General features: G+C 38.5%; 1 protein-coding gene across 7 annotated transcripts in view; it reads left to right on the top strand.

Annotated features, from left to right (window-relative positions):
• Positions 1-19,740, top strand: part of TRANK1 (tetratricopeptide repeat and ankyrin repeat containing 1) — a 127,123-nt gene that overhangs the window by 15,997 nt on the left and 91,386 nt on the right. For 5 of the 7 annotated variants that reach the window (XM_077129846.1, XM_077129849.1, XM_077129850.1 and 2 more), the window contains one exon: positions 15,916-16,047. In XM_077129846.1, the coding sequence (XP_076985961.1) occupies positions 15,916-16,047 (132 nt within the window). Of the gene's footprint in view, positions 1-1,402; positions 1,498-15,693; positions 15,717-15,915; positions 16,048-19,740 lie in introns of those variants that run through there. The other 2 variants (XM_077129851.1, XM_077129847.1) reach the window with 2 other exon arrangements.

The following is a 19,740-nucleotide window of genomic DNA, read 5'->3' on the forward strand; positions in this document are numbered from 1 at the left end:
TGCGTCTAAAATGCATCTCCTGTAGACAGCATATAGATGGGTCCTGTTTTTTAATCCATTCTGCCAGTCTATGTCTTTTGATTGGGAGTTTAATACATTAACATTTAGCGTTATTACTGTAAGGGTAGTACACTCTTCTACTGTTTTGCCTTTTGGATTTATATGTCATATCTATTTTTTTTTCTCTTTTTACCTTTTTACCTTTACTGATAGTCTTCATTTCTACACTCTTCTCCACACCTCTCTTTCCTGTCTTTTTCTATCTGCTTCTGGTACTCCCGTTAGTATTTCTTGTAGAGCTGGTCTCTTGGTCACAAATTCTCTCAGGTCACAAATTCCCCCTCGTTTTTGAAAGGCAGTTTTGCTGGATATAAAATTTTGCTGGACATAGAATTCTTGGTTGGCATTTTTTTCTCTTTTAGAATGTTAAATATATTATACCACTGTCTTCTTGCCTCCATGGTTTCTGCTAAGAAATCTACATATAGACTTATTGGGCTTCCCTTGTATGTGATGGATTGCTTTTCTGTTGCTACTTTCAAAATTCTCTTTTTCTCTTTGACATCTGACATTCTGATTAGTAAGTGTCTTGGAGTATGTCTGTTTGGATCTATTCTGTTTAGAGTATGCTGCACTTCTTGGCTCTGTAATTTTAAATCCTTCATAAGAGTTGGGAAATTTTCAGTGATTATTTCCTCCATTAGTCTTTCTCCTCCTTTTCCCCTATTCTTCCCCTTCTGGGATACCCACAACACGTATATTCATGTGCTTCATGTTGTCATTCAATTCCCTGAGTCCCTGCTCATATTTTTCCATTCTTTTCCCTATATTTTCTTTTGCTTGTCAGATTTCAGATGTCCTGTCCTCTAGTTCTGATCCTTTCTTCTGCCTCTTGAAATGTAACATTGTAGGTTTTCATTGTTTTTTTCCCCATCTCTTCTACTGTGCCTTTCATTCTCATAAGTCCCATGATTTGTTTTTTCAGACTTTCAAATTCTTCTTTTTGTTCAACCATTGCCTTCTTTATATCCTCCCTCAACTCTTTGATTTGATTTTTGATGAGATTTTCCATGTCTGTTTGAACATCCTGAATTAGTTCTTTCAACTCCTATATCTCATTTGAACTGTTGGTTTGTTCTTTTGACTGGGCCATATCTTCAATTTTCCTAATATGACTCGTTATTTTTTGCAGGCATCTAGGCATTTAATTTCCTTAATTAAATTAGTTTATTCTGGAGATTGTTTTCACTCTTTTAACTAGGATTTTTTTGCTGGATGGCTTTGTTCTCTGTCTATTCTTTGATAGTCAGTTCAGCTTATGCTAGACCTCTAACATAGGTTTTGTTTTCAGTTTTTCATTTGTTTCTTGCCCTGCCTATATGGAATGTTTTTTTTTCCCTAGGAGGATCGACTTAGATACTATAGACCCGAGTCAGATTTTCCCAGACTGGCCTCCTTTCAGAAGGAAAGAGTCACCTGCATCAGTTTTCTCTGAGGGTGAGTCTCAGCAGGTTGACAGACTTTCCTATGAAGCTTCTATATGCTGTGCTTTTCCTATCTTGCCCGGTATGTGGTGCTTGTCTGCCTGTGATTTCCTACCAGTATGTAGTGGTGTGGTGCATTTAACTTCAGCACACTCTCCCTGCTGGGGGCATGGTTGAGACAGAGGAGAGGTTGTAGGCTGGCTTTAATTGTATCAGTTTCCGGTCCTTGGGGTCTGAATTCCTTGAGGGAGGGATTCCACCTGAGCTGGGCCCCACATCTCTCCTGAGGAAGGTACAGCCTCCAGGGAATTACTTCCTTTCACTTGAACAGCCTCTTTGTCTCTCAAAAAAGCTTAATTCCACCTGTGCCTGGGGCAGTTTGAGCCTGAGAAGACTTGCAATTCTAAAGAGCAGTTAAATAGTAGAAACAAAGTAAAAATTAAAAAAATCCTTTTCAGAGCAGGACCCCTATTCCTCAAGTTTATGAATCAAGAGTTTAAGTTGGTAAATTGCTCTATGTATCTTCAGGTTCTATGTGCACCCCCCCCCCCCCTTTTTTAAGGGTCCAGCCATTTTCAAATATTGTGTGTTGTCTAATCCAAAAAACACAACTCCTTTTTTTTTTTTTTCATCAACCCTGCCCCTTCTGTGCTGGGGCAGAAACTCCTAGTACTTTTAGGTCTTATTCGAGGTTTATCTGAGCTCAGGGCCTATTTTCAGTAGTCAGGATTTGTTAATTCTGCAAGTGGAGCTTGTTTGAGCAAAGGTCCTGCTGCTAGTAAAGCCTGTTTCCTTTTCCCTCAGAGAACCAGGCTGCCATGCCCATGTGGGAGGGGCACCAGCCTCCATGGCTTGGGGGACTTACAATTCTGTGCTGAATTGCAGCTGGTCCAGCTTGTCCAGACTAGTGTACACTGTGTGTCTGGTTACTGATGTGGCCCCAGCAGTTCTTTTGTACTGTTCCTGACTATTTACCAGCTGCTCTGGAGGATGAACTAGATTCCACCCCTCACTAAGCCCCCATTTTAGAGAAAAACCCCATCTTCTGTCTTTTTGTTGATGTTTTAACTTACATTTTAAAATCTCAACGTTTTTTCTTTTTTTAATGAGAGCTCTTTACATGTTAGATTACCAACCATTTATCATGTTTTGAAAATGTTTTCCTAGTTTGATATTTGTTTTGTCATTTTAATAATTGAGGATTTTTAATTGTAAAAATTATACCTGGTTCTGTTTCTTACTTATCAGTTTTATAAAATGAAATATGAAATTTCTTTCCATTGCCAGATCTACTCCCTAAGGATTACCACTTTCATCAGTTTCTTTCCCGAAATTCTGTCAATAGCTCAAATGTATATACACATACACACAGCTTTAAGCTTATGTAGTATGTTTATCTGTGTGTGTGTGCTTGTGTGTATATATCCTTAAAAATACATAGGGCCCTAATATTATTATAGGGCATATTAGATGGATATTTTGATATATTTTTCTCTTGGGTTATATAAATTTACCTAATAGTTTTTACGATTCTATAGTGTTCTGTACTAAGCCCTACCACATTTTATATAACTTTTCTTGTAGTTGGACTTTTGGATTTTTTACCTAGTGTTTGCTTTTACAAAGAATGAAGCAGTGAACATGTTCATGCACTTGAACAAAGTATGTTTGTAGAATAAATTCCCCAGCAGTAAAACTGCTGTCTCAAAAAATGTGTGCACCTAAACTTTCTATAGATAAATGCTGTACCACTTTATGCTCCCATCCTTGGTATGTGTGAGTGACTGTTTCCCCATAATCTTGCCTACTTTGAGTGTCATTAAGCTATGGGAACTTTTGATATACAGGAGTTTTAAATTTTTATGGATTCCCCATGTCTATAACTCTCTTTATGGTTTCTGCTTTTGGCATCGTTAGAATAATCCTCTCAAATATGAAAATTACATAAAAAGCTTTTTCTTTGTTTCAATACTTTAAAAAAATTTACATAATTCAATAATAAAAAATATAGAAGGTTACAATGAAAATTCTCCCTCCCTTCTCCTATAAGGGTAAATAATTTTATTTCTGGAGGATCCTCCTAGAACTTCTTTATGCATATAAAGTAAATGCAAATATATATTCCTATCCAACTGAGCCTTCTCTTTTTCCACAGAAGGGAGCATAATATACACACTGTTCTGCACATGCTTTTTTTTCATTTAACAATATATACTACATAGAGAGCTCCTTCATTTTTTTATACCTTTTTTACACTTGTGTAGTATTCCACCCAGGGGGACACATTATAATTGATTAAACCAGTTCCTTTTTGATGGAAATTTAAGTTGGTCCCAGCCTTTTATAATTACAAGCAATTTGACAGTAAATAATCTTGATGTTTCTTGTGTGTGGTGTGTCAATGGTAAGATCCACTCACAGAAGTGGAGTCACTGGGTCAAAGATCATATATATGCGTCACTTTGTACAAATTGTCAAATTTCCTCCTACAGCTGTTGAAGATGATCTAAACTTGTACCTGTTTTTCCTCTTAGTGCTTTTATGGCTTCCTTTTTTAAAGCCTTTTAAAAATGAGGTATTTGTACACAGTAAAAAGCACAGATTTTAAGTGTACTGTTCAATAAATTTTAACAAATGTATACACATGTGTAACCATCACCCCAATCAAAATATAGCCATTTCCGTCCCCCCCCCCCCAGAAAGTTTATCCATACCCATTTTCAAGCAATACTCCTCTCTCCCTAGGTAACTACGGTTATGCTTTCTTAGATTTGCCTATTCTAGCACTTCATATAAATGGTGTTGCACTGTTTATACTCTTCTAAGTCTGGTTTCTTTTGCTTAACATAGTATTTTTGAAATTCTTCATGTTGTTGTGTATATTAGAAATTTGATCCTTTTTATTGCCAAGGTTTCTTTTTTGCACTAACATATTATCATCCATTTAGAACTAATTTTGTTATAATATATATATTACTTTTCTATTGCTCTCATAACAAATTACCCTAGATTTCGTGGCTTAAAACTGCACAAATTTATTATCTCCCATTTGTAGGTCAGGGCTGGCTCAGCTAGTTCCTCTGCTTCGAATTTCTCAAGGCTGAAATTAAGGTGTTGCCAATTGGGCTCTTATTGGGAGGCTCTGGGAAGAATCTGCTTCTCGGCTCATCCATGTTGTTGGGAGAATCCAATTCATTATGACACAGGACCGAGGCCCCGTTTACTTGCTGACTATCAGTCGGGAGCATCTTTGTCTTAAGGCCACTTACATTCTTTGTCATGTTGCCCCCTCCTCTTCAAAGCCTGTAATGGCAGGTCAAGCCCTTTTCATGGTTCAAATCTTCTACTACATCTCTCTTGCCTTTTTTCTTCCACTGCATCTCATGACTCCAGCCAGAAAAATTTCTGAGTTTTTAAGGGCTCATGTGATTAGATTGATAATCTAAAATAATATCCCTTTTTTAAGGCCTGTAACCTTAATGACATCTGCAAAGTCCCCTTCTGCCATGTAACGTAATGTGTTCACAGGTTCTGGGGCATATGACATGGACATCTTTGGGGGGCCATCATTCGGCCTACTACATGATTTAAAGTAGAAATTCAACTCCTTTTCCAGACGTTTAGCCAGTTACCAACTTTTTTGTACCTATTAAAAAAAGTTGCCCTTATCACACATGGAATTCTTTTCTAGTGTGTATTTGTTTCTGGATTTTTTGTTTTGTTCTGTTGATCTGCTTATGCTTATGTTAGTACCAGCCTTCAAAAATTAAATGTTTTATAAACATATTTCAAAACGTTAGAGAAGGTTCTCCCTTGTTACTTTTCTTTTAATTAAAATGTTGTTGCTATTCTGGCTTGTTTATTCTTTTAGATGAACTTCTAAATTAATCTTATTCATTAATTAGATGAATTTCTAAATAATTAAATAATTCTTTCGATAACTTCCTTAAATACCTTGTTGTTTTTCTTTAGTTGAAATTTTGTTGAAATGATATTATTTCATTAAGTTGGAGAAAATTTGACGTTTTAGAATAGTAAATTTCCCTAAATAGAAGATGTTGGGTATTTTAAAATTCAAGACTTTTTTTTCTTGAATTTTCTTTTCAAAGGTTTTGTTTTTTCCCCTCCATATAAGTCTTGCAAATTTAAGGGTGTTAGGATATTTTATAGGGAGTATTTTAAAAAGGCGCTTTTGAGAATTTTATGTATATATATATATATTTTTTTTCCTTAATTAAAATCTTTCTTTGAATATCTGTGTCTGTTCACTGAAGTTGGACAGATACAAACTATTTTAGTTGTGCGTTAATTTAAATCTGTAAACATTGAATTGTAAAACAATGTCAGTATAGTTAACCTTCTCAGGAGTCCTACCTCTGCTTTCTTCTACATAGTGAAATGTTCCATTTGTAATCTAGAATTTAATAAAAGACATGCTTTGATGTATATGTTTAAAGGTTAATAGATAAGAGTCTGAAGTTGAATCAAGTCTTAATATTGACATTAAGGGAAACATGGGACTTTAAAATTCTCTGATTGAAAACTCTGAACAGCAAGCCAACAGGGGAAAAGGCTTTACTCCATTCCCCTTCAAACAAAAAAATTGGCTTCATGAAAACACATCAGAAAATTTTCTTCATGCTTGCTTTGCAAGGCCAGTAGCAGTTTTAGTGGGTTGTACATTGAATTTGTGAAGGTTTGCTTGCTTTTTGAGGGAATAAGTGGGATGGAAACGAACTGTTCTGTATTTTGGGGGAAGTTTTAGAGTTATGAACTAGTTCCCAGTTGTAATACTGCGGGCCTTAAATAGGGGAAGTTTGGGTAAGAAATGGGCCCAGCTTACTCAGCATGATCTGTGACCCCACATTCTAGGCCATAATATGGTGCAGAAGTAATTACAAAGGAACTTAGCTCCTGATCACAGGTATTATTAATCTCCATGTGTTAGATGCTGTGCAGGATAGAAAGTCAGCCTGATAGGAATAGGATAGTGCAAGGAGTACTGAAATAACCACTTACTGGGGTGTAAACTGCCCTTCAAAAATTGGGGAAACAGCTCTTGAATATCTACATTCATATACAAGGGGTTACAGGCTAAATTTCTTGCTGAGTAGGTGTTGTAGCCAGGTTTTTATTTTATCCAGAACTACACTAGCCAATAAAACTTTGTGCAGTGATGGAAATGTTCAGTATCAGCACTGTCCAGTGCAGTAGCCTCTAACCACATGTGGCCACTGAGTACATGAGATGTCGCTAGAACCACTGAGGAATTAAATTTTTAATTTTACTTAGTTTTAGTTAATTTAAATGTGAATGCAAATTGCCACATGTGCCTAGTGGCTACCATACTGTACAGTGCTGAGTGTTCCAAATAGAACAATAGAAACAGAATGACTCTAAGTAACAGAAAACTTAATTTAAGCAATAGGGATGTTTTTTGACTTATTTTGGCATACCCTGCTTTTTGGCAAACCCAGCAACCCCTGCTAACATCCTCTTCCTGGCCTTCTGCCATTATAGAGCCAGATACTTGTTTACCCAGACCCTCATTTCTGGCCAGTGAAATACATGAAGTCTGCTTGGGGGCTTTGGGGAAGTCTTCCTTTTATAAAATACATGAGTGGTAGCAGAGAGCTACCCTTTCTTTCTGCCTTGAATGTAATGCCTGCAGTTTTAGCAACCATTTTCAACCTGAGAGGACAAACATGAGGGCTAACACCTCGCACTTAGGATGGTGTCCCAGAAAGATGAAAGAGCTATGCTCTTGCTCCCAATTTCTGATTATGTGATAAATCACCCCTACTGGCTTAAGCGCTGTTAGTTATAAATGCTATTACTTGCAGCCAGGAGCATCCTAACTGATGCACTCACATAACTGAAAGTCTAGAGATAGGGCAGGCCTGAGGATTCTCTCAAACCAATGGCTCCCACATGTTTTCTTGTGATTCTCTAGGCTCTTCCCTCTTCTTTTATATGTTGGCCCAAGAATTGGGCATTGTAGCCAAATGTCAGAGCTTTCTGAGTTATAATTTCACTTATTGTTAGGGCCAACTTTTAAGTGTCTGCATAAAAGTTTAATTAGTTTTTAATTTTTACAAAAACATCTTCTGGCACCATGCTACCATCACAAGCCAATGGAATTTCCTTGGCTACTTGTTAGTAAAGCCTCTTTAGGAAATGTATATCTTGACCTTATTATAGTTTATGGTGGAGGTTTGGTATCCAGGTCAGAGTCCACTCTTCTCTTTGCTGTCCAGTAGCAATATTATTGCTAGGAAAATAAACTAAAGTGAGTCTGGCATGTTACCCTTTAGTGGTTACTTATTAAACACAAAACCAACAAGCAACCTTCTATTTTAAGAGTGGGTATGTTTGGAAATTCACGAAAGAGGACATTCAAATGACCAATAAACTTATGAAAAGGCACACAACATCATTAATCATCAGAAAATGTTATGCTATTTAAAACCACAATGTGATACTAGATAGATTAAAATTTAAAAGCTCTATAAGAATGCCCAATTTGGCATGTGTTGGTAATTTGTACTCCCAATGCTGCTGTTGTGACCATAATTTAGTCAACAGTTGGAAGACAGCAGTATCTACTAAAAGTAAATAGTGTACCTACCCTGTGACCAGTGATTCCTCTCCTGGTTATATATCCAAATGCAATGAGGACATACGTGCACTGCAAGACATGTACAAGAATGTGCATAACAACTTTATTCATATTAACCTAAAACTGGAAACAATCCAAATGTCTGTCAACAGGTTAAATTGTGTTATATTCATATATGAAACACAACATAGCAATAAAAGGAATGAAATAAAAGAACCCTACTGACACGTGCTACAACATGGATGAATGTCACATATACAATGTTTAGGGTAAGAAGCCAGACCCACTAGGCAAAATTAATCCATGTTTCAGAGATCAGAATAGTGGCTTCATGGGTAGAGATGGGTATAGATGGGGAAAGTGCAAGAGGGAAACTTTGGGGGCCTAGAAATGTTCTACATATTGATTTGGGTGGGGGTTACAAGTATGTAAAAATTCCTTGAGCTGAATACTTAAGTTTAGTGCATGTTGTGCACATTATTGTATGTTTTGCCTCAAAAAAATATATGGAAAGAGATTGGGCTTGTTTAAAGTAGTGGGAGAGAACAGATCCCTACAATATAATATACTTCTATAATATCGCATGGTAATTGTTGATGTATGTTGCTTGAAGATTTGACTGTAAGCCCAAATATATTTATTGCATAATGTGTTTTTTTAATGGTCACTGAAATTATATTGGAGTACTGCAAACCACATGCATCTGATACCTTCTAGTGGATGAATTGTAACTGTCATCTCGTCAGTGAGTTCTGTACTTTAGCGTGGCTTTGTAAGTTATTAATAGCTCAGTTGTCTTTAGTTTCCTGGATGTGTATGTAAATCAATACTACCACGAAACAGGGGAGGCTTTGACACCCCATTTTGTGTGTGTCAGCATAGCATAGTGCACAGAAGGAAAATAAATAATTCCTCCATCAAGCATGATGTTGAAACACACATGTGACGCATACTCTTTTACTTTGACGTATTAGTATTTTTCTTTCTTCCTGGCTTTTGTTTGTTTTTAACACTTCTCCTTTTACCCCTTACTTCCCTCTATGGTAGTGTTTCTTTTAAAAATATTTTTATTGAGAAATCTTCACACGCATACAGTCCATCCACAGTACATAATCAGTGGCTCAAAATATCATCTATGATATTCATCACAAAATATCAGCTGTGTATTCATCACCACAAGCATTTCTAGAACATTAGCATCCCTCCAGAGAAAGAAACAAAAAGTAAAAAGAAAAGACTCACACATCCCATTCCCCTACCTCTCCCTCTCATTGACCACCAGTATTTCAATCTACCTAACTTTTTTTTTAACCACTTATCCCTACCAGTATTTATTAACTATTTTTCACTCATCTGTCCATACCCTGGACAAAAGGAGCATCAGACACAAGGTTTTCACAATCACACAGTCACATTGTAAAAGCCATATAGTTACACAATAGTCTTCAAGAATCAATCCACTGGAACACAGTTCAACAGTTTCAGGCACGTCCCTCTAACCACTCAAACCACCATAACCTAAAAAGAGATATTTACACAATCCATGAGAATAACCTGGGATATCCTAGGATAACCTCTCGACTCTGAAATCTCAGCCATTTCTTTTATGGCAGTGTTTCTTAATGCTTTTTTCTTTTTTTCGTTATCATGTCCTCCCCCCCCCCCTTTACAGACATTTTTTCCTGATATAACTACTCCTCATGGAATTTTAATACTGCAGATGTATTATATATCTGTTTTCGTACTGTATGTATATCTGTGCTTTATATGTGAAAGAGTAAGAATTTTCACCCTCCCCATCCCCCCAAGAACCAGTTTTCTCCCCTTTGCATGTTCCAGGGAAAGTCACATACAGATTAATATATACAGAGGTACCCCCAAACTGACTCAATATCCTGGCAATGAAAGAAATGGTACTTGGAGGAAAATTTAAATCAAGTGCCGCTCTCTGTTCTCCTACTCATCCTTTTCCCACCCTTCTCCCATTAAACAGCAAACAAACAAAAGAAAAATTAAAAGGCAATGTCCTTCTAGGGTGGGCCACGGTGGCTCAGCAGGCAGAGTTCTTGCCTGCCATGCTGGAGACCCAGGTCCGATTCCCGGTGCCTGCCCATGCAAAAAAAAAAAAAAAAAAAAAAAGGCAATGTCCTGACTTTTGTTTGGTTAAACCAGAGAAGTGTTTTTCCCCAAACTAGTGTGGTGGTGCCTCCTTCTAGACATGGAGAGTGATTCTCTATGACTCCTTCTGCCCCTCCTCTGCTGCTGCTAAAATAGCATAATGAATTCATGATGTCATATTTGGCTCACAGGATGTATTTTCCTATAGAATATATTTACATTTGGTACAGACTTGGAACATAAATGATCCCTTCTCAGCTTTGTCTTTTTCCCAACTTTGTGTACTCTAAAAAGTATATGCTTTATACCATTAGATGTAGCAGCATGGTTATTCTCAGGTGGCTAGGCTGTGTGTGTATGTGTGTCTGTTTAAAGAGAAAATTCAGTATTATCTCACCATAGCCCCCCAATACCTAGCATAGTGCCTGGCACAAAGTAGATGCTGTGTAAATATTAAGATTGGAGTATTCTGAAAGTTTTATCCCATTGGGAGGAATATATGTATTGGGTGATTGTGTGAAAATTTTGCCCAAATTTAAAAACAGTCAATTAACAACTAGGGATTTAAAAATAGTCAAGAACTCCCACATATTAGGGAGGTCATTATTTGTGATGTTTATTTTTCATTGAGAGTATGACCTTTAGGATGTAAATTTTACAGGGGCACTTCAGAGCTGGACTAGTCAACTGGTGTTAGAATTGCCATCTTGACTTTGGTATTCATGTAATTGGGTGTAAGTTAGGCTGAAAATTAAGGAGAAATAACTTAAAGGTGATGGACAAAAGGAATCTGCCAGACCAGGACAGGCCTAGGTTTATGGTGAGGCCACTTGACTGGGCTTTGGTGGCTTGGGGCAGGCAGGTGAGAGATTGGGGATGACGAGGGATCAGGCTTTTCTTTTTCCGGCTAAACACCCTCAGTGGAGAGGACTTGGGCTCAGCCCTTCATATTTTTTCCAAAGAACTTTTAAAGGATTTTAAGTGACTTTCTTAAGAAAATCTCTATCCATTTCCTCCCTGTATCTGCACATCTCCCCGCCAAGAAAAAATAAAGAAAAGCAAAAAAAAATCAGATTCCCCAGAGAGGCTGCTAACTCTGGATTCTTACCCCAGACTGTGGCTGCCTTCCTGTGGGGAAGAGAAAGAAGGTAGTTTTATGAGTGGCTCTCTCTGGCCACAGCTTGGAACTGTCTTGGGCTTGTTCCTGCCTCCAGCCTTCCACTAGTGATCTTGGGCCACCATCTGCTGTGGTAGTCTTTTGAAAGGATTAAAAACAAAAGCTAAAACCAAAAAAACTAACAAAGTAAACAAATTTGTTGTCAAGAATTCAAGTGGTACCCAGGTAAATACAGTATGAAGGTAAAGCCTCCCTCTGCCCATTTCAGCTACCCCAAAACCTGCCTCCGCCCCCAGCCAATGGATCTTTTGCAGTTTTTGCTCTTTCTTCCTGTATAGATTTTCATGTGTATTTTATACAAGTAATATAAACTACTGCTCTGTAAGCTGCTTTGCAAACTTGCTCATTTCAAAATCTACTCTATGCAGTTGCATTTTTTCTTTTCTGCTTCCTCTGGGTACAGTCAGTCAGCCTATGACACCTCGCAGCAACTGGACCTTAAGTTCTCATAGGGACACATGGTAAAACTGACCAAAAGCCAAATGCAATTATGAAACTGTCTTTATTTTTCAGCTTTTGTGGCACTAACAATATTGAAAGCACAGGAGAGTGAGTGTTCCCTTCTAGCCAGTATTACAGCCAATACTTTAGTGATGTTAATGGGGGCTGACCTTTTGGCCTCTGTCTTGATCTTTGGAGAATAGTTTAGCTCTTAAAGTCAGGTCATCTGGATTTGAGTTCTAGCCCCTACCACCTTCCCTGTGGCCATGGCAAACAGCAATTCTTTGCCTCAGTTTCCCTATGTGTAAAATGGGGTCACAATCATGCCTGCCTCACAGGGCTTCTTCTTTTTTTGTGTGTGTTTTTTTCTCCTTTATTAGAGAAGTTGTTTATTTACAGAACAATCATGCATAAGACACAGGACTCCCACATGCCACCCCACCACCAGCACCTTGCATTGGTATATAACCGGTATTACAATTGATGATAGCAAATTTTTATAATTGTACTGGTAATTAAAGTTTATAGTTTAACTTAGGGCTCACTGTATAGTGTAGTTCCATGAATTTTTTTTTTAAATTTCTTATTCTGTTACCATACGTACAAACCTAATATTTCTCTTTTTAATCATATTTAGATGTACATTTCAGTGCTGTTAGTTACATTCACAATGTTGTGCTACCATCACCACTGTCCATTACCAAAACATTTCCTTCATTCCAAATAGGAACCTACACATTCTAAGCCTTCACTTCCCATTCTCTATCCTTATTCCATTCCCTGGTAAACTATATTCCAGATCCCGACCCTAGAAGTTTGCTTATTCCAATTGTTTCAAATCCGTGAGACCAAACAATATTTGTCCTTTTATACCTGGCTTATTTCACTCAGAATAATGTCTTCAAGGTTCATCGATGTTGTTGCATACATCAGGACTTTATTCCTCTCTATGGCTGAAAAACATTCCACTGTATGTATATAACCACATTTTATTTATTCATTCATTTACTGATGGACACATGGGTTGCCTCCATCTTTTGGCAATTGTCAGTAATGCTTCTATGAACATCTGTGTGCAAAGATCTGTTGAGCAACTGCTTTCAATTCTTTTGAATACATACCTAGTAATGGGATTGCCAGGTGCTATATGTAGCTTTCTGAGGAACGACCAAACTGTCTTCCACAGTGGCTGCACCATTTTACATTCCCACCTGGAATGAAGGAGTGTTCCCATTTCTCTGCATCCTCCTCACAGGGCTTCTTGAAGGAATGAAATGACACAATGATGTAAGGCACATAGTAGGTGCTCAGGATATCAATATCAGGATATTTATATTTAGTTATCAAGAAAATATCATTATGGTAATTATAATCACTTGTATTTGACAATTTCATCTTATAAACAGGCTGTACAGTTGTTTAAAAAAAGATCCAACAACTGGACAGTATGTGTTTTAAGGCAGAAGTATTAAGTATTTTTCTTTATAATGGACATTTAACTCTCAATGAAACTTATTAAGAGGCAAAACGCCTTCTGGGTAGTTGAGGCTCCCCCCCTTTCTCCTTTGATGTGATTGTATCTTCAAAAAGCAGAGACATAGGTGGGCAAATACATTTGATATTAGTCTGTATAACATTAACAGCTCACTGTTGGTTTCTAGAAGAGTCTAAAAGAAAATTCTAAAGGGAACAGTTTTTTCTGTATTTGTAAATATGGTAGAAATGTTTTGTTTTTTTGTATTCTGCTATTAAACCCTTAAACAGTATCACTTTAATAACATTTATGGTCTGATTATTAAGGAAGTACCTTATAAAGCAATTGAAAATACAGAAAAGTACAAGATGGAAAATTAAAACCCTGCCTAATCTCAGTGCTGTGACTGTTAACATTTTGGCATGTTTTTAATGATTCTATGTACTTAAGACTTAATTTGGTATTATCAAACTTTTTATGTAGCCTGTATTTTTCATTTACCATACTTACTCTATGATTTTTTTTACAACATGATTTTTAAAACAACTGCATATTGTTCGACCATATGCATATTCTATAACTGGTATAAATCCCTTACACATTGTGGAACATTTAGGGTTATTTCCAGTTTTTTTGCTATGGTGAACATCCATGAGGCTAAATGTATCCATGATGTAGAGTGTTTCCCCTGTAAGCAGTGTATGACAGCCCCCAACATTTGGTAGATTATCTTAATTATTTTCCAATTATATTTTATTTTAATTTTCATTTCTTTGATAACTAGTAAGAATGATCCTGTTTATCCCTCCTCTATATATTTAGCAGTTTCTTGTATTCTCTTGAGAATTGTCTGCTTAGGACTTTAACTCATTTTGGTCAGGGTGTTTGTCGCTTTTTTCAGGGAACTGTATTTATAAAAAAGGGGGGGCGTTAACCCTTTCTAAACTGTTACAGCGAATGTTCTTTCTAGTTGTCTGATTATGGCAGCTTAAGAAATATTTATTGGGCAAATGGTGAACAGTATCTGAATAAGATATCTGTTTTTATTCTCTATATTCAATTCTTTCAATTTTTTCATGTTCTCAGTCATCTCTATAGATGTGAGTCAGACAGAAATTTATTTGATGAAAAATATAGGTGGAATTTTGTATATTGACTGTCATTTCAGAATTGTGTAATTCACTCTGATACAGCTCTGCCTAAGTAATTCTAAAACCCCTTTTCCCAACACATTGGGATGGTTTAACATAAGCTACCACTTATAGCTGCTTGAGTTTGTCTCCTTTATTTCCCTTTCCCCAGGGAAATGATAAAATAATAAGATTTGAAATGATAAAAATAATAGGAATTAGTATCTCGCCAAGAATTGTGTTGGTCAACAAGACACCCAAGAGATTTTTGACCCCACAGGCCCATGGCATATGTGAACACCTGAGTTGTCCTCATATTTAAGACCCTCCCTACCACCTTGGTTTTCTAACTGCCATTCTGGGAAGAAGCTATCCTTAGGGACATCTTTTCTGACCCTTGTCTTTTCTTTCTTTTCTTGGCAGCTGCCTCTGGAGACTCTGTAAGGCTCTTTCCTCTCCTATTGACTTTGTTCCACTAGGCGCTTCTCTCCAACTATCTGTGAAATGCCAGAGAAAATTAGTAATTTGCACCCTCTCTGGGTTTGACATTCAAATTATTACACTATATTTGTTTAAGCATCTATTATGTGCTAGGCTATACATAGGGCTACAGATATGCATAAAGCCGGGATCGTGGCCTGAAAGAAATGAGTGCCCATTGGGGATGGGGACAAATAAGCAGGCCGTGGCAAAATCATGTGACAAATACTTGGAGAGACTTATTTTAAAGTGTTTTAAGAAGTGCAGAGTGTGGGAGAGGCAGTGGCTGTGACCCTAGCCTCTTGTGTACTAGCCACTTGTATATTGCCTTCAGAACTTCACCCCTCTTCCCTGCTTCACTGTCCAAGAGCGTAGAAGGACTAAAAACTGAGTTTTGTTTGTACCAGTCAGCGATATGGTATAGTGGGCAGGAGGAGAAGCTTGGAATTGATCAGATCTAGGGTCAGAAACAGGAAATTCCTTGGCATATCCTTAGACAAGTGACTTGAACCTCTATGAGCCTCAGTTATCTAAGTCGTGGGGACAATGGCACCTTATGAGCTATGGTAACAGGTAAATGAGAAAGTAATAATAGTGTCAGATCCAGGAACAGCAGTCACTTCTCAATTGCTCACCACTTGCCAGATTTATGTTGTTTTGTGCGTGGAAATGGTCCTTCTCAGTGCTTAGCAAATAGTGCTTAGCAAATAAATAGAATTGGTCTGGTTGTCCTGGAGGTCATAAAAGAACTAAGAAAGAAATAGTCTTACCAGCTCCTCTGTCTAATGGCCTGGTGAGTAAGGGTGGTGTCAGGGTTTTTCTTCTGGTGTCAGGGTTTTTTCTTTGAGTGTGGGTGGAGCTAGAAGGGGCAAACTGCCTTCTTAGACTCAGATGCAGATACACGGGAGACAGAAGAAGGTGGACTTCTGTCCCTGTGGTGCCTGCGAGACCTGACAGCTGGCCTCTCCTCCATCTCCTCCATCTCCTCACAGGATGGACCCGACAGTTTACGCTGAGCTGTTGAAAGAATCTGGCAACCAGGGTTTTAAGAATGGAAACTTCTCTTTGGCCATCAGAAAGTACGATGAAGCCATCCAGATTCTCCTGCAGTTATACCAGTGGGGGTAAGTGTTTGGATGCCCCCTGCCCTTCAACCATTTTTTTAGTAAGTGGGGACTCTGTGCTTATGTTTCCTTCTCATTTTTTATCATGCTGCTTCTGTTTCTGTTTTCTTTTCTCCTTCTTATTTCCTGTTTGCCTTCTCTGCATCGTGAGCTCAGAAACTGAAAGAAGAAAGAGAAATAGAAAGTGAAACACAAGGGAATGTTGATAAACATAACAAGACTTCCCTTTCTCTCTGGTTAAGAAATCAGAGCTCCTGGGAACATCTGAAATCCCCAAACCTCCTGTTGTCATTGCTTATCCATGCCATAGATTCCTTGCCAACGGGTGCATCCCACCTGGGTAGGGAGTTCCCCTTCTCTTCCCCACTGCTTTAGTTTCTGCTAGAGCCGCCTTTAACAATCATTTGTTAAACTCCTTTATGCTATTAAATATTATTGAGGACCCCCCCAAAACTTTTGTTTATATGCGTTGTAGCTATCAGTATAGTCTATGTTAGAACCTAAAACTGAGAAAATGTAAAAATATGTATTTATTAATTCATTTAAACATAACAAAACAAACCCCATGTTTTCCCAAACAAAAACTTAGTGAGTAGAGTGGCATTGTTTAATTTTTTTTTTTCAAATCTTATTAATGTCTATCTCAATAGAAAACAGCTGGTTTTGCATATCAGCTTCTGCATCCAATCTGTTCTGATAGCATGCATCTTCTCATCTCTGGAATGCTCCTCTGTACATATGTGAGAGCTTGAGGGTGAAAAAGGCACATAATGTGTTAGTATTATTGCTGTATATGTCTTTTTTTGCTGCTGTAACAAATTGCCACAAATTTAGTGATTTAAGAAAACAGTGAAATCAGTTTCACTGGGCACAGATCAAAGAGATGGTAGGGCTGGTTCCTTCTGGAGGCTCTGGGAAGAATCTATTTCCTTGCCTTTTTCAGCTTCTGGTGGCTGCCTGAATTCCTTGGCTTGTGACTCCTTCTTCAAAGCACATCACTCTAATCTCTGTTTTCATCCTCACATCGCCTTCTTTACTGTGGTAATGTCACCTTTTGCATCATCCCTTTTATAAGAACTCCTATGATCACAACACTTTGGGTCCACCCAGAGCACCTCATTGAGGGCAAAACATTTATCTTTCTTAAAGAGATGACCATAAAGTGATCCCACATCATGTGACTTTGGGCAAGTTAGTGAATCTTTTATGCCTCTTTTTTTTTCAACTATATGATGGATAATAATGCTACTGAAGTTAGAGGTTTTTTTGTGAGAATATTTCTGTACCTGAGCCAAGTTAAAATGTTTATCACAGTTCCTGGCACATGGTAAGCACTGTGTAAGTGTTTGCTATGTTCATATTTTAACTCTGTCTGTTTAATTATTTTGGGATTTGTGGAAGGGAGTAGGGAAAGGAAAGACGGAACTAGGGGTGGAGGAAAAGAGCTGGGTTGCATGATGTGAACATTTTCCTCAATAGGAACAAGTCTCTTTAGTCCTCCCCCTAACCCATTCCAGGTAGGCTGGGTTTTCGCAGGTTGCCACTGGGATCCTCCCAGCCTCTTCCCCTACTTTAGGCCATGTTGAATCTTTTAGTTTTATTTTGGGTAAAGCTATCTTTGTTTCCTTGTCCCTCCTGGACTTTATAACCAACTCCAGTGACAGGGCCCTTGCCATATGGCAAGAGCATATACTTTGTTCTAATAATTGAGCCCCTGTCCTGCTTGTCCCAAGTTCTTGGTGGCTACTTCCTGCCTCTTGATGTCCTGTTATGGAGATTGGTCCCCATTAATGGGGTTTCTTCTTGGACACTTATATATTGCCCTTCCCAAGACTTTCCTGACCTTACTTCCCCTGCCCATCACTTGCTACCTGCATTCCTGCCACTACCACCTGACACAGGGACTCAGGTGTAAGTGGTGTACTGTGAGAGTGCTCTCAGGAGAAGGGGAGAGAGGGAAGCAGGATGGGGCAGCGGAAGGTGTCTTCAGCAAAGATGAGGTCTCAGCTGGAGTCTGCTTTCCCAGCCTGTTCCCTCAGAAAGGAGCTCTGGAGCAAGAATAGTTCTTCAGAGCTGGTCTCACTTTGAAGCAAGGGGACCAACATTTTGATGCCCATGTCAGTCATTTATTGGATGTGGGCTCTCTGGCCCTGGGGCTTATCCTAGGGAGTGGGACATAACTTCTGGGGAGAAGGCAGTTCCCACTAGGTTGAGAGCAATTCTCTGGAGAAAACACCAGATGGTCTCTGGGGGATGTGTGGATCAGCCAGGGGATCTGGAAGGGGCATCACAACATCTGTTGTGCTTCGCTTATGGCTCCCTTGTCAGTCTCTCATGCCTGCCTCACTGCCTCTTGTGTGCTCCTGGGGCCTTGCTCCTTCACCTAGTGGAATTGATTGGTGATGAGAGAAGCAGGACACACAAACCACTGAGAATGGGAACAGAAATAGAGGTCATTTCTACTTTATTTTATTTTTGTGCTTATCTGCATTATCTTACTTTTCTACAGTTATTTATATTATTTTCACAATTAAAGCATTAAATAAAAAATAAATTTTAAGCCTTCCTTTTTATCCCCATCTTGAATTCCAATGACACCTGGGCTTCTGCTGGGTATATTGTGGTATACTTTACATCTTCCTTCTTTTTCTGGTTGCAGCAGTACTACTCCTAGACCCAGGCAAGACAGACTCCTGCTCTGGGCCTCCTGGTCTAGAGGGTTCCACCTTGACCTCCTCCCAATAAGCAGGAGTGAGTGGGCCAGGGGCCTTAACCCCTCCCTGCTAGAGACCTTGCCTCTCCTTAGGATTCATGCTGTGCAACCAGGATCCCGGAATATCCTGATTCCAGGGCCAGCAGAGTCCTCTTACCTACAGTCTATTCCCAGGGATGGCCAAAGTTGGAGGTGTAGACAGAGTTTGGAATTGTGCCTCCTGCTGTGCAGGATGGAGATTGAGCTGGAAAGGGATGCTGGGGTGGGCAGAGATCAGGCTTCCTTCACCCCACCCTAACTCAGGTCCTAAAGCTTTCAATCTTTGAAACTAGCTTTTCAGTTATTATAAAAATAGGAAGATAAGAACATGTTTATTAAGTAGTTTTAAGCTTGATTTATGGTTTTCAAGCACTTAGACTAGCATTGTCCAATAGGACTTTTTGCAATAAGGGAAATGTTCTATAATATGAAACAAGGCTACTGAGCACTTGAAATGTGACTAATAAAACTGGGGAATTTAAATTTTAAATTTTATTTAAATTTAAGTGGTTACAAGTAGCTTAATGGTTACTGCATTAAATAGTACAGATTAGTCAAATAGTATGTGGGCCTCTATTTATAATCTGGTGCTGGGTCCTGCAAATGTTAGGGTGGTTCTGCCTATATAATTGAGCAGGGCTTTCCCTGTTCCTTTCATTGTGGGTCCATGAGAATTGTGTGGTCACATGTTCTGAAAGGACCATAGGCCCACCCTGTGATAAACTCTGCATCCATTCAGTGCAATTTTGTACGTGGAATGGTTCATACCAGGTCTGTGTTGTGCTAAGGCTTGGTGGGAACTCCCATCCTCCCTATTGTTAGGAATAATTGCCATTTTAATAGCATCATTTCCTATAAAAGGTGGGAGGGAGCTGAGGAGTTGGGAGTGAGAAGGACAGATTTGTAAATTGCAAATGCCCCAGGCTTTCTAGGGGGCTACT

The sequence above is a fragment of the Tamandua tetradactyla genome, chromosome 15, assembly GCF_023851605.1.
Source record: "Tamandua tetradactyla isolate mTamTet1 chromosome 15, mTamTet1.pri, whole genome shotgun sequence".
Lineage (NCBI taxonomy): Eukaryota > Metazoa > Chordata > Mammalia > Pilosa > Myrmecophagidae > Tamandua > Tamandua tetradactyla.